At 39.6% G+C, this 16,207-nt stretch overlaps 1 protein-coding gene across 1 annotated transcript in view; it reads left to right on the forward strand.

The window, feature by feature from the left end:
• Window positions 1-16,207, forward strand: part of LOC126336676 (intersectin-1) — a 300,485-nt gene that overhangs the window by 107,879 nt on the left and 176,399 nt on the right. The window contains exons 15-17 of the mRNA XM_050000627.1: window positions 6,769-6,863; window positions 6,943-7,121; window positions 8,462-8,573. Of these exons, the coding sequence (XP_049856584.1) occupies window positions 6,769-6,863; window positions 6,943-7,121; window positions 8,462-8,573 (386 nt within the window). The remainder of the gene's footprint in view (window positions 1-6,768; window positions 6,864-6,942; window positions 7,122-8,461; window positions 8,574-16,207) is intronic.

Consider the following 16,207-nt stretch of genomic DNA (forward strand, 5'->3'; position numbering starts at 1 on the left):
GAGTTAGCAGAGATTGAGATCAGGGGATTACAGGAATAGAGGATATGTTTAAAGGATAATTCTACTCTATATAGTTCAGAAAATCTGGTCCTGGGGAGAGATCCAGATGAAAAGGGTTGTTAAACAGCAGTTGAAATAGCACATGTTATGTTCTGCAGCTTGATAACCACTTTGTGGTCAACTCTGCTCTTGTCCATAGTTAAGTGTTGGCCATTCACTCAGATGGACAGATGGTTGGTGGTCATGCTCATATACAATCCTGTGCCAGAAGAGGCTCGAATCCCTTGTCTGACACTGGTTTATTAAAGATATCTCCATGATCTGCACACAGGCCAAGACAAGCGCCCTCATTCGTCCACAGCTTCAATGTCTTCTTTCCCATTCACATCACCTGGTTCTCCACACCCCAATGAACGACCTTCCTTGACATTGACTACCACATGTCGGACAGTCCCATCCATACTTTTGTCAGTAACAGGTGCACTAACCATCAATTTCATGGAAGTGCACATGGCCATACCACGAATTTGTTTGTGTGCGCTCCCATCAAAGCAGTAGTAATGTGTGAGGATCTAATTGGTTAGATGTATAAGAAATATGATGATTGGCTTGGAATCGGGAGGAGTCTAGAAGAGAGAATGCTCGACATCAGAAGTGGCTGCAGCAGCAGTGACAAATAGGGATCCACATGGTAATTAGGTTGGAATTTTTGAGAGTCTGTGAAGAAAATAGGTTGTACCTTTAATATAAGAGGCCAGGCTACATGCAATTGGTTGGAGGTGTTGGTCAACCAATGTGGCCATTCTTTCATTGTGAGCACAGTAACCAGCTGCAGTGGGGCATGCAAGATTGCTCTGTTTATGGATTTTGGGAAGTATGTAGAAGGTGTGTATGTGGAAGATCATTGGAGTGAGGAGGGAAACTGTTTCAAGGAGAAATAATTCTGGGACAGGATGGATGCTTTCAATAGGGATGGGAGGCTGTCTTTGACTTACAAATAGGATCACTATGATAGGGATTGTTGGTGGAAGAATCAGAGATTTGGCAAACACCTTCTGTCAGTTAGTCACTGTGATTCATCACTACAGTGGTGGAGCTTTAGTCCGCAGGGCAGATGATTAAATCTGGGCCTGTCTTGAGGTTGTGAATGACTGTTCGTTCTTCCATTGAGACGTTTCTGTTCTTGGGAAAGTATCTGGTGAAAGATGGTAAGACCAAATTGGAGGGAGGGAAAGGGTCTCAGTAGGGTGTTAATATGAACTGGAAGGGAGAAGTTGTGTGGTGGTATTTGGTTGGCTTTAGTTGGAGGGATTGATAGCGAAGAAGTGTTTCCACTGTAGGGATCAAGAGAAGGTCTTGGACAAGTCAAATGTGGTAGAACGTGGATGTGGGACTGAAGGTGAGACCTTTGGATAGGACTGAAACTTCTGTACAGTTGACAACAATGTTTTGGGTCTATGTAGGTCCTGATTTTCATAGGCTGATAAGAGTTTCGGGGGATATGGGTAATGCAAAAGGTAAACAAGACAGGGCATAGGTGCTATGCGCAGTTGACAAAGGAGTTCATTGGAATGTGGTTGGTATTGATGGATAGTAATGCTCCGATGTGAGAGTAGGATGTCAATAAATTTAATAATTTTTGGGGCTGGTGGAATGCTCTTGCAATGTTTCAATTTAGGAGATGTGTTGTAGGTAGTTGAGGTTGGACAATATTATTGCACAGCAGAATAATTTTATCGTGCTTGTTTATTTTTTTTTTTTTTTTTTTTTTTTTTTTTTAAAAAAAAGGTTCTACCGGATGATCTCAGAACAGAGAAGGCTAGCTCTGGGCTGGTGTGCCAGCTGCAATGTCAATAAGATGTACTGCCGACATAACATCAGGAACAGTGGCGAGCATTACCACACAACCTCCAAGTAAGGATTGCAGAAGTTCAAATGTTGCAGTGCTACATAACAAGGGACTGTGATGTAACACTACGTAACTTCACCACTGCAAAGTCAAATGTAGTCAAAAAGACCCAAGCTCAGCAACCCAGAATAATTACTGAACCACCACAGCGATGCAAGGTGTGGTGAAGGGTCTGATAAATGAGGGCAAATGTGCTGATATACCAAGAACCACAGGTGTGGGCTCAGTCCTTTAAATAACAAAACTTTCGGAGCTCAAAGACACATTCTCGTGCAGCCATTCTGTTCATTTTGCAATAACCAGAGAGAGTAGCAGTCTGTTTTGTTTCAGTGAAACCACAACAAGCAAATAGATGAGCTACCTGCTTGCTCACTTAAACAGAAAATTGCAACCAGTCTGATGCATACCACAGTCATGGTCTGTCATTGCTGTCCAGTGGGTCATTGCAGAGGAGAAGACTGGCATGTGACCACCCCTTCTCCACTACAGGTCATCATGGATGGTCTGCAAGATGCGGTCTCCAAACTGACCATGCATTGCACGTTAGTGCATCCTCCTTCCCAACTCCTGAGTCACCTGGCCAACTCATGAGCACCTGCTGTAGTCTTGGTCAATCCATGGTGGATGACCAGGGGCCTTGTCTTCATCACAGCAATCAGCAACTTGGACCACAGTCTGCTGTCTCCACCTAGGGGTGTGATTGACTTTCTTGAAGAATGCTGAGCTGGGAGCTGCACTGTATCACAGAAGATTTGGCAGGCAATGCCTTCTCGTACTTGTGATGCCATCAGCACAGCAAGTGACTGTAGTACTTATCCATGGAGCAACGTCATGTCTTGCTGATAGCACATCAGCACTTCTTCATGGCACATGCACTTACATCCAACTGCTAACTGCTGCTCTGAAGATATTTCTAAGTCTGTTAACTCAACAGGAGAAACAAATGTTATTGTAGATACCACTGTGTTACTGATGCCTCCAGATATAAACTGGGCTACTCACCCACAGTCTGTTCTTTGCCTCCTGTTCACAATGCAACCCCAGCTCCCCAGGTCACAACAGTATCTTGAAGAGGGAGCAAATGCGATTTGGCAATGCGCACACTGTGTAGATTGACTTCTGTAGTATAAGGTAATTGAGGGATAGAGATTGACAGACTGTAAAGTTTGAATGTCATTGTGAAAACAAGGATTATGTCCAGGGACAGGAATTTTCATGCATAGAAAGAAGCTCTGCTCTTCTCAACCAACACCTCAGACAAGTTGCCCATAGCCTGGTCTCTCTTATTAAAAATATAAATGACTGCCTCTGTTAACTCTCGCCAACCATACCCCATTACCACCTGAATCCCTACTTGTCACTGTTGGTGCTGCCTCCTTGTACACTAACATCCACCGTGTCAAACCGTGTCAATGGCCTTGCTGCTATTGCTCCCCTAATGTTCTTCAGACTCCAGACCAACTACCTCATTCCTTACACATCTAACCAGTTACCCTGTCCTGTCACATTAATGTGATCACCTGTCAAAAACTTGAATAACCACCTTCATCAATGAGGTTCTGGAAGGTATTGACACGAATGTGGAGCCATGATGACTCTAGTGCTGTTGCCAGCTGCACTAGGTTTCTCAGGTTAGGGTCCACGGTGTTAACAACGAGGTGGCCCCACAGATTCTCAATTGGGTTTATATCTGGGGAGTTTAGTGGCCAGGAGAGTATGGCAAACTTATTCTGGTGCTCTTCAAACCACACAGGTGCTCTGTGAACTGTGTGACTAATTGCACTGTCCTGCCAGTATATGCCATCATGCCAATGAAAAGTGGGGGTGGACATGGTCCCCAAGGACAGATTCATGCTTCTGTTGATCTATTGTGCCTTCCAGAATCATGAGATCACTCAGGGAATGCCATGAAAACATTGCCCCGGACAATAACACTCCCTTCTCCTCCCTGCACTTTTCCGATGATTGTTGCTGGGTGGTTGCTTTCAGAAGTTTCACACCGTACGTGCCAACAGCCATCTGTCAGATGGAGCATAAACCATGATTAAGCTGAAAAAGCCACCTTTTGATACAGTCACAGGATTAAAATGCAAACTCCAGCCTTCGTTGTCGATGAACAGCTGTCGGCATAGGTACATGATCCTGGTGCCTGTTGAGAAGCCTATTGTGCAGCAACATTTGTGGAATGGTTGTTGAGTAGACACTGTTGGTAACCCCTTAGTTTATCTGGACTGTCAGTTGCCCAGCAGTTGGGTGCCTATTCACCTGTAGGTATCTGTGCAACCATAGTTGCCTCAGTCCCAATTTTGGATAGCGCTACTTTGCTATGTGCGCGTATACTTCGGCCATGGTGGTGTGGGAACAGTTTACAAAGTAAGCTGTTTTGGAAATGTTTCCACCCTAGCTCTAAAGCCAGTAGTCATGCCCTTTTGGGATGTCACTTAAATTGCTTATTTTCCGCATTATGACAAAGACTGCACTTTTTTGCATCCCCTGAAGCACTTTATATACCTTCCACTGTAGTACTGCCCCGTGCCGTCTGTGAATGGTTACTGCTCAGTGACACTGAACACAGACTGACGTCAAATTAATGTGACTGGACCATGACAGGCCTAACATTCGTGTACTACTTCTTTGCTAGGAAGATATACAAATGAATCTGTGGCCCACTCATGGGCACCAGTTTGACATCCTCCAATGCCAATCAGTTAATGGTCCATGTAGAAGAAATCTTTCATGTATCCCAAAACCACAAACCCCTTGTCTGGTTCAAGTTCATTAACATCACCATCATGATCTGGATCTAGGGCTAAGACATCCTGTCTTTGTTCCTACAGTCTCATCTCTCCTATCCAGTTCAGCTGGTCCTCCTTGGCACAGCATGGTACCTTTGTGGATGTTAACCTCTACCTCACTAATGGGTCTATCCATAGTTCTGTTCATATCAAGCCCACTAACCATCAACAGCACTTGCATTTTGACAGCTGTCATCCCTTCCAAACCAAAAAATAATTCCCATATAGTGTGATCACCCTTGGATGTTGCATGTGCAATGACAAGGAATGCCTTGCCCACTATGCGGAAGCTCTCAGTAAGCCTCATACACAGGTGCTATCTCCCAAACTTTCTTCACATATGTTTTTCCCATTCCGCATCCCCCACACATTCTAAATAGTCCCCCTCGTCCTACCCTATCCCAACGCCAATATGGAGTGGAACACCTGAATCACATCCTTCACCAGGCCTTTGACTATCATCGTATCAGGAAATGACATGTACTCTACCCACAATCCTTTCCATTCCTCCTAAACTGTTATTCTGCTACCCACATGACCTGCACAATATCATGGTCCATCACTATGCCACTTGCACTCTTTACCCCTTGCCATATGAGTTATATCCCTGTGGAAGACATTGTGCAAGACCTGTTACATTCACCCACCCAGCACATCTTATTCCAGTCCCATCACAGGCTTATCATGTTGTATCAGAAGCAGTGCCATCTGTGACTGCAGCGGTGTCATACAGCAGTTATCCTTGCAACACATCCTCTGTTTCCATAATCTTACAGACATAACTTTCCACTAACCCTCTGCACCCACACCCTACTTAGACAACCATTTTATCTGTTCTGTCACCCCTTCCAAATCCATTCCCCCAATGGTGATTGCAGATGCCTTAACTCACAGGTTCCAAAGTGAAATTTACCCTGTTCTTGCTCACCTGATGTTGTACCAATGTATTGGGTCACTGCTAAATCTAGCAGCAACATTTGCACTATAAGGATACTGATAACCTCTGGCTCTTTAAAGAAAATAACTGCTGCGTGTAAAGCAACTTCAGACACCTGATTGCTTTACAAATGAGTTAGTGTTAAATGTTTGACATTAAACATGTAAGCAGGGAAAAAATTAGCAAAGGTTTGAAATTATGCTTGAAGTTTGTTGGAAGTCACTAAGTGCTGTACTTATAAAACACTCAATGAATATAATGAGGGTAATTTGTGTTCCATTTTAATCAAAAGCTAGTTTTCTGTGCATCTTAATGATATAATTTTCCAGGTACAGTCAGTGATACATGTAGATACCGTCTGTTAGTAGTAAAGGAGTAATAAAACACAATTTCGTGTCTTAGTGCTGAAGTCTTAATGCAAAAACATCAAATATGTTGTATATGATAAACTGTTTTCCTTTCAATGTGTTTTGCTACCAGTCATGATTTTCTTTTATTCATAGTTTATGCGACACATTTTGGGAAATGGTTCCCATTTTCAGTTGCATTTTCTCTGTGTACTATGCCATTTTTACATACTATATTTGATATGCCTGAGGTTTTGCTTTGTTTTGTTAACTTTACTGTTGTACGCTTTCTTAAAACCATTTATAATGGACAAAATTGCAGGTTTTTCTTTAATTGCATTATGGGGGATGTCAGTGAGAAAAAGGATTGAAACTATGTGTAAAGTTTGTTTGAAGTGGCTTAGTGCTCTCATTCTCAAATACTGGATGACTGAAGCCCATACATTTTTGTGCTATTGGTTATGCTGCCTCAAGACAAAGCTTGTATTTTTGTATTAAACCTTTATCATAAGAGTATATTTCTTAATGAGTAGACTGTGACACTATTTTAAATTTTTTAATTCAATCAGTAATTACATGAAATATTGAAGATAAAATTTTTGTTGCCCATGGAATCCAGTTGATCACTTTCAATATACAAGTCTAGTGACCTTCTTGCGACTATTTGAGAGAAACTGAATGGTAGGAAGATTGCCTCAAGTCACCAACTTGTCTTTGTATTTGCTTCTTCCCTTAAAAATAGAAGCTTAACTGAATATTACCATTGTTCTTTTTTTCCAGCGGTAAATGGAAACTTGCTCAAATACCGTGCCCTTTATGAGTTCGTTGCTCGCAACAGTGATGAACTGTCATTCCAGCCAGGCGATATAATTATGGTAACTATATGTTTAAGTGATGGTTTGTGCAGTGTCATATTCCTTACCATAAACAAATAAAAATGTAATTATTTAATAGGTTGCTGCCAACCAAAATGCGGAACCTGGATGGTTAGCAGGAGAACTAAGAGGCCAAACTGGCTGGTTTCCTGAATCGTACGTGGAATTTATAGATAGTCCTGTAACAGTCATGGAGGATTCATCTGCTTTTCCTCCTGATGTTATCATAGCAGAGTCTCAAGCTAAACGACAACTTGAGTAAGATTATTTTTCTGTTCTGTGACTTACTATCAGTGAAATGTGAAATATTTTAAAACAATTATTTATTTGAGGGCTATAAAGCCCAGACAGAGGTCTGTATGCGGCAATGTTTGTGTTTCAATGGTTCATATGCTTACTTTGCAGGGATTTATTCAGATCTGTTATTCTGCTCTGTGGAATGTAGTAGTGTTGCTGTCCATTGTGCATACAACTTATTTTCTCATATTTTGAGTTACATGAAGCTGAGTACATTTACCAAGGGTCAAACATGATACATCAATGATTTTTAAGGGGTTAATGAACCTATAGACAGACAAATGGGTGCCTCTGAGATTACTACTGAAATAAGTCAAATAACTGAACCTATCTGGGCAGAATGATAATTTGCTTATTTCATGACCTCATCTGTTGTAGGGATTTATATTGGACATGTAGTGTCCCTATTTCCAAATTCTTTCCATACAGGACAAATGTGAAGATTAACTTGTTCCCCTAATACTCCCAGTGGAGACAATATGAAACAATGATGGTCAGACTGCGAGATCTTTTTACTTAAAAGTTCACTTTGTTTTAGCATAATTTGCTTTTATGTTAATGCCCTTCATCCAACACTTTTTCCAGTGTGTAGATTACAGCACAAATAATTAAGTTATCTCCACTTTTTTCTCATATATCATATCGCAGCCAGCTACTTGACTCATAGAAACAAATTAGTACGCACAATAATTCAAAATCTTTTTCAAAGTGGTCCACACATTTTTGACAAATAGTTATGGCATTTGAATTTGATTAAACTTTGTCAGATGTGGAACACACCTTGCACAGAGCTCTCCCATTGAATTGTTTTGAAATTTAACACACTATTTTTTTCCTTTCTCGCCTCTGACATCGCCTGCTTCATATACGTTTAATCTCCCAACTTTCCAGTAAGTGTGTGTGTGTGTGTGTGTGTGTGTGTGTGTGTGTGTGTGTGTGTGTGTGTTTGACTGAAGTTTGACACACACACACACACACACACACACACACACACACACACACACACACAGAGAGAGAGAGAGAGAGAGAGAGAGAGAGAGAGAGAGAGAGAGAGAGAGAGAGATGATTTTTCAACATATTTCACTGTATTCATTTATTATCATCGTTCTTTACTCAGAATGTTGAAACTAAATTCTAAGGCTAAAGAACTAGTTGATCTTATTTGTGCCACATTAATGGATCTGATTTATCTAGAATCATATTTTTGGTCAGATTCATAATGTCATGCTTTTCCACACTTAATACAATTGCTTCTTAGTGATTTGTAATTATTTGTAATATACTGTTAATCTCTTTTTAAGGGGAATTGCAGAAGTTCCAGAAAATGTCAGTGATAATGGTTCTGTTGTGGAAGTTTCTGGTGATGTTGGTCCACAGGTGCTTGATGAAATGGCTAGTCCTGTACTTGGACAGGTAATGTAATTTTTACCTAATAAATTTTTGTGTATAGTGCATTAAGAGCTGTTAGTTAACCTGATAATTGGATTATTTAAGCACTGAGTTTCCTAGTGATATATTAATGTCGCCAGAATCCACTCAGTATTGTTGTAAGATTTCAACAACAGTTGCATTGTTTTTAAGATTTTTATTTGTATAAATGGTTAAAATTCTTCTGGTTTAAGGCTTAGAATCATATTTTGGTCACGTTAACAGAATTTGATAGTTCATTATATGTGAATATTTTCAGATGATGCATTTTTAAATTCAGTCTAATATACAGGTCTCCCATTCATCTCAATAGTTTATTAGGTCATTGCAAGGAAAACCATATTACCCTGTTCGTAGTAATAAATAATGCACTTTGATATGTGAACACATCTTTCCCAGAGTTCATAACTGCCTTACTTTCATTCACACAAATATTATTTTCCTCATAGAACACCCTTTAACAGTGAAAACATAATTACTCAGACTACAATTTTTTCAATGGGAGAAGTGTGATGTTCACAGAGAACACATAGTCAGATGCAAATGATTGTGGGTTTATGGATTGCACAATTAAGTTTAGAAGAATATCTTAAAGATTACCTTTCAGGATTACTAGATTTAAACAAACTTTCTTTTTCCTTTCTGGTAGACTGTTTCATGCCTCACTGTGTTTTAATAAATGAATATTGTATTAGATTTGAAGTCTCCTTGATGTTGTTGTTATGCTCTTGACTAATGAAATTATGAGATAGGAGAAAAATTCTCTTTCTCCACAACCCTGCCACTGTCTGGCAGCTTTTTCTGCAAATATGGAAATCTGAGGGGATGATTAAGAGAAAGCTTTCTTTACCTTTTTGTATCTTTTTTATTATTCTTCTGAACACACAACTATGTTTGCTACTTTTATGTACTAAATACATTAGAAGTCACGGTAATAATTAGATATGCCTCCACAAAATTACAGCTGAGCCTGTTACCAAAAGTGTCTATCTACTATGAATAAGTAACCAGAACAATCTCTGATAATGTCCGCGCCGTCGCAGTGACAAAGACAATTGCTCAGTCAGAGAATAAACAAACAGGTACATTGCTGTCTTACTAAGAATGACAGAGGATAGTATATTAAAATATATCACAATAAAATACTTTGCCACATTTCAGTCTTTAAAATAAACATGAAATGTTATAACAGATACTTCACACAAAATGAAGCATGAGATTTTGGCAGGATTACGAAGAAAGTCAGTAGGTTAGGTAATGCTGTCTCCAACCCAAAGGTTGGTTTGAACACCAGGTACTTTACAAGGCTTGGTCCACTGTGTAGTGGCATGTCCTTGCTTTCCAAATGAACTTTATACTGAGTTACCCAGCCGTACATAGGGCAATCAACAGTAAAATGCTTTCTGTGTGGTAACAGTTAAGATAGTTTTCTGTGATGTCAAACATATATTTGTGACTACCACTTAAGTGTTGCTGCTGTAACAAGAAGACTCTGAGTCTGGAATCAGTGTAAAAATTCATTTAGTATTGAAATTACTGTTTGTTACTGTCATTTCATAGACTTTAGTTGACAAGCATGTTCTCCTTGTTTCTGGCATTTTGTTTGCTTTAGTATCGATTTTGAGTTCAAAATATGCTATAATGAGGAGAAGCATATGACAAAAATGATTTGTGAAATCCTTTGTGAGTCGTCATGTAATGAAACCAGTGTATTTGACAGCAATTCACATTACATGTCATCTGAAAGTGTTTCTATGTCTAGATTTGTTTGGAAGTGCATATATTATTTTCATGTATTACGCTGTTATAAATGCTTCTACTGTAGGCACATCAGGAAATGAATTGGTGCACATGCGTAATCTTCTATGTATACACCTGTTAAAAGTAGAGAAAGATGTAACTATGATGACAGCTGACAAATGCAGATGAAATTCCTGACGTAATTGCATACACAGGCTCTTGTAAATTGAAACAGATTGGAAGACTTGATGAATCAAGTAAACCTTTAGATAGATGTTCAAACTATGGAAGAAATGAAACAAATCTTTGCTATTTTGCTGCCAATAAGAGAGATACTTGGCACAGGAGTATAATTCTGCTGAAATTTTTGCCGTTTTGCCAAAAGATCATCTTATAAACACATTACCCATGTTTCAACTGAAAGCCAGCACAAAGGCAAAAAAGAAAGGTAAACAAAGGTTTTATGCACATTTGTAAAGATAAGCTGCTCCTGAATTCGTAGAGAGAGAAATTTGAAATGTTATTATCCAGAAGAAGCCATAACATTTGATGAAGGGACTTACATCTTTCAAGGGGAGAGTACACTTCATGGTTTGTATGGCCAATATGGAATGAAACCATAGTCCATTCCGAATCGAGAACTGATAATGTATGGAATTTTGAAGCATATCACAGAAAAGATGAGGCAGTAGATAGCAGTATAGTGTTGACATATTTGACCAGCAAACTGATAACTATACACTGACTAGTGAATCATTATGACCACTTCCCACCACAATATTGAGAGTGTGTGGCGACATTGTGAGCGTGAGACACAGTAAGGGAAGTATATAACCAGAGCAGTGATGAATGAGAAAACATTCTCGCTATGATAAAGGTCATAAATGGGAAAATCCACTGATATCAGTGACTTTGACAAACGGCAAATTATGGCCCTTCTTTGAAACATGAAACTGGTTTGATGTTTGTGTGCTACTACGTGTGCATCTATGAAAAGTAGTTGATGGATGGTGAAACCATGAGTAGGTGACCAGGTGTTGGACAACTCTACCTCATCACAGAACATGACAGTTTGACTGTAAAGCAGATTACGTAGCTGTCTGTGGCTGATCTAATGACAGAGTACAGTGCTAATTCAGGCACAAGTGTTTCAGATCATATCACTTTCCGCACATTGTTGAACTTGGCACTGTGCAGCAGACAACCCCTACTTGTTCTTATGTTGACCCAGTGACATTATCAATTGCAATTGCAGTGGGCCATGGTTAACTTAGATTGCACACTGGGTAAATGGAAACATGTCGTGTGCTCAGATGATGCAAGTTTGTTGTTACATCAGGTCAGTGGGCATGGCCATCTACACCACCATCCAGGTGAATGGTTACTCAAAGCTTGCATTGTGCTGTGACTGCAGCTCAGACTATGTTGTTGCAGAGATTCATGTGGGTTTTCTTGTGATCTGGAGCAGTAATTGAAGGACCATGACAGCTATGGACTATATGAATATTATTGGTGACCAGTTGTGTGTCTTTATGCTTGATGTCCTCCCCAAGGGTGATGGCATCTTCAAGCAGGGTAACAGTCACAAAGCCAGATGTGTACTACAGTGGTTTGAGGAGCATATTAGTGAACTCTTGTTAAATGTCTTGGGCATCAGCTGATCTGACCTGAACCTGATGGAACGCACACTATTGTTCATAAGCTCCACACTCTCAAACCACCTGCATGTAATTTATGGGAACCGTGTGAGCTATGAATAGCCATTGTGTGCCACAGTCTCTCCATGTCCTGCATAACTGCTGCTGTTTGCATTCCAAAGGTGAACCAAGCCACTATTAAGCAGATGGCCAGAATTGTTTGGTTTATCTGTGTAGGACATACTGTGCACATTAATTGTTTCTAAATAAATTTACAGTCAGCTGAAGATTTAGTTAAATCTAATAGTGGTCTTGTTGGTGTTAGACTGTTAAAAGCACTAAGGAGTGCAAAGCTAAAAGAAGTAAAACAAGCCTGCTATCACAAAAGTAACATGCTTGTCTCTTGCTGGAAGGTTGTCTCTTGGTGGAAGGATAAGATATATGTTTGGAAGTGAAATAATGGAGGAGGTGGGCTTTTGACTGCATTGTAACAGTAATATCTTATGCCCGAAACTGCACAGCACAATGACAAAAAAACTCAATATAATGAAGTTTAGGCAGATAATATGTATTGACATGGTGTTTCCTGTGCAGAAATCAACAGAGAGCTTTTTGTGAAGATCAGGAAGAACATGTTGATTGTCAGAAAAGAACTTCCTTAATAATTCCACAGTAGCAGAAGGGAAGAAAAAAGAACACTGGAGGTGTGTAGTACACAATGGAAAGAAAATGTTGCCAATAAGGGTGCATCATAAAAGTACAGCAAATGTAATGTTACAATATGTATCCCTTATTGCTGTAAGTGGGTCATAGTGAATTGACTATGAATGCAAAATTTCACTCTAATTTTGTATTTTATTTATTTGTCATTTAAATGGGTCTGTAGAAGAAATTGAAACAAAATAGCCATCCATTTATTTATGTAGTTAAAACTATTTTTTTAAATTTTTTCTGCAGTAAATGCTAATGAGTTGGAGTATCATGTGGATTCAATTTAAACTGTATCGATTTCAAAATTCATGTGTATTATGTGACATGTCCACAAGAAGTAAAAAGGTTTTTAAAATCCTAGCTACAAATTTCTGCAAAAAAAGTAAGTTATCACTTGCAAAGAATAGATTATAGCTAGTCTACTGGTAACGTCGTCAGCTACAAGACCAGCAAATTAAGTTTTAATTTAGACTTTGAACCACGGTACAATGTAGTATTCCTTACATATACGAATCATTCCCAGGTAAAAGAAGGGGTAAGTGCCAGGGAAAATCATAGAACTGGCTCAAGACAGAAACCCCAGAGAGTTGGATTTGTTGTCCAACACCAAACCACTCCTTAATGGCAAACACACAAGGGGAAACTTACAAAGCCGAAGTATCTGAAAAATGGAAAGTTAAAAAACTGTTATTACATAGCTATGGTGAAGTATATATCTGTACTAGCAGATCTGAACACCTGATTAGAAGAAATCTTCCTGTAGGCTGTGAACTCCCTCGCTTTGATAATAATTCTTCCTTGTCAGTTATGATTTGTTTCATCATTAGAGTTATTTGATGATTCATTTAGTGGACTCCACTAAGCACAGTGGATTGAGATGTCACGATTAGGTTATAATATTCTTTGTTGTTCAAACTCTGTTGTTGAGTTACAGTAACAAAATCATGCTATGTGATTTAAATAAAACTTCAACTTTCATAAATGCTTTAATGATTGGGCAACATTCCCTACTTTCAAATTACTGTACAATATTATTCAGACATGTGTCCCAACATTTGGTATGGAGCTTGGCTACCAATAGAATTATAAGGGTGCAAAGCAGAGACATCTCTACATTGTTGGGATAGTGTTGCGGGCAGGGATTTTCACTGCCCGGGAACTGGGTGTTTGTGTTGCCCTTATCAATTCTTCTTCATCATCATCATCATCATCATCATCATCATTATCATCATCATCATCATCATGTAGAACATCTTTCAGCACTAGTAGAACATGATTAGCAAGTTAACATTTATTTGTTCAGATTTACATTTCTGTGTCTTCTCGCCAGCCTCGGCTGATGTTTTGTGCAAGTGACATGGTGGAATTCTGCTGGCTCTTATTGTCAAGTAGACTGGCCGATCACCAATGCTGCTACATAAGCAATTCAGGTGAAGTCTTGTGGGCTGCCATCTGGCAGTCTGGAGGTGAAGCTGTAGAGTATGTGCATCATACTGTGTTAGAGCATCCTCAATCCACTCTGGAAGATGAGGATGACCCACGATGATCCATCGGTATGTAGCATGCTTTTGGAAGTCATGTAATCTGCTGATCGTGGCATTACCATACAGTTAGGCTCTGGCACCCTCACGCATCCCATCAGCAATGTGGTAGGCGGTACCGATGCAAAGTCCCATGAGTGGCAGGTCATGGTTATTCTGATGTTGCCATCACTGAAACGGCAAGCAGCGTGTTCACGAGAGGTGCTGGAATGCCTTACACATGAATGTCTCTACACCATAATAATCATTGAATCGAGTGTTTTGGTACAAATGTCATCAATCCTAATGACCAACTTCATTCAGAGATGGGGAACATTGTTGTTATGGAGATTGGCAGAAGTCAATGACGTGAGGCTCTTTTATCATCACATGTTGCTTGCTTCTTTAATAGTGATCAGCAGTCCTCATTCCAGTGTGTTTGTTTAACAATTTGTTATTGGCTCGTAACTGTGTTGTCAAGTCTCTGAAATGTGTTCTTGCATCAGATGTAGTGCTTGTTGCTTCATGTAACAAGAGCTAATGAATATATCCCTGTCTCTCTCAGTTGACACTATGCTCAATATGCAACTTGTGCCTGGCAAGTGCACCAATGCAGCAACATGTGCTCACATATGTAACAGACTTATACAGTGTTGATTGTTTCTTTCTGCTACATAGCTATGTGGTTGTGCTACTGTAACATAAAGAAAAATTTCTTTCCCTTTTCTACTCTGCAGTGTAAGATAATACTACCTCTAACAGACAGTTTATGAGTGACTACATATGTAGACTCCATTTTGTCTGCCACACAGGCACATGCTGTAAAACCAGAAACTGTGACACTAATTATTGAGGCCAGAAATGCGTAACTCTGTGTTGTCATGTGTCGCAGAGGCTGTATTTACTCTTTTATCAGTTGAGATGCTGGCCCAGCCTCTTTGCCTTTAAATGTGTCTGCCTGTGTCTGTATCGTGGGGATGTGTGTGTGTGTGTGTGTGTGTGTGTGTGTGTGTGTGCGCGCGTGCGCGCGTGCGCGCTCGCTCGCGGGATTGGAATGACTTCTTACTCTCTCCCTTAAAACCCACATCCTTTCGTCTTTTCCTCTCTTTCCCTCTTTCCCGATGAAGCAACCTTGGATTGCGAAAGCTTGAAATTTATGTGTGTGTTTGTGTGTTTTTTATTGTGTCTATCTACCAGCGCTTTCTCGTTTGGAAAGTCAATACAAATAATGAGGTATATTAAAGTAATAGAAGCCATATTTTCTCAAAGTACTGTGCAGATCATTTATTACTGCACACAGTATGAAGTTAACTAAAGTTCGGCATAATGCCCTTATTTTACTCATTGTATTATTAAACTTGTTTTGGCAATGTAATTTTTACAATTCAGGTAATCTAACAGGTGATATAACTAGTAAATATTGTAATTATTTGTAAAGAAAGTTCTTTCTTTGTTCTTCAATTTTTCTGATAATCACCAGACAACATTGCCTGATGTTAGAATTGGCAGGATGGTTTGTAGACTTTCCTATATACATAAACTTCCTCTTTTAGCATTTAAATAGTTATACAGTTGGTCTGTTTGCTGAAGCGTGTATGTGAATACTTAGTTTACTGATAAGTGTATGATAATACTCTCACAAAAACAGTTCCTTTCCATTTTATGATTTCTTTTATATCAAGTAGCAAAATAAATAAATAAATAAATAAAATTTTGGTGCATTCAGGACGACGACAGTTCAATCTCATGCCCGGCCATCCTGATTTAGGTTTTCCATGATTTCTCTAAATCTCTCCAGGCAAATGCTGGGATGGTTCCTTTGAAAGGGCACGGCTGACTTCCTTCCCTAATCCGATGAGACCAGATGACCTCGCTGTTTGGTCTCCTTCCCCAAACAACCCAACCCCAAAAAATAATTACTCCCCCCCCCCCCCCCCCCCCCCCCCTGTTCCCACTACCCTCCTCATAAAGCTTTGTTTTGCACAGTTATTTTGCCCAAGGAGACTTAAAT

Source organism: Schistocerca gregaria, chromosome 1 (genome assembly GCF_023897955.1).
Source record: "Schistocerca gregaria isolate iqSchGreg1 chromosome 1, iqSchGreg1.2, whole genome shotgun sequence".
Lineage (NCBI taxonomy): Eukaryota > Metazoa > Arthropoda > Insecta > Orthoptera > Acrididae > Schistocerca > Schistocerca gregaria.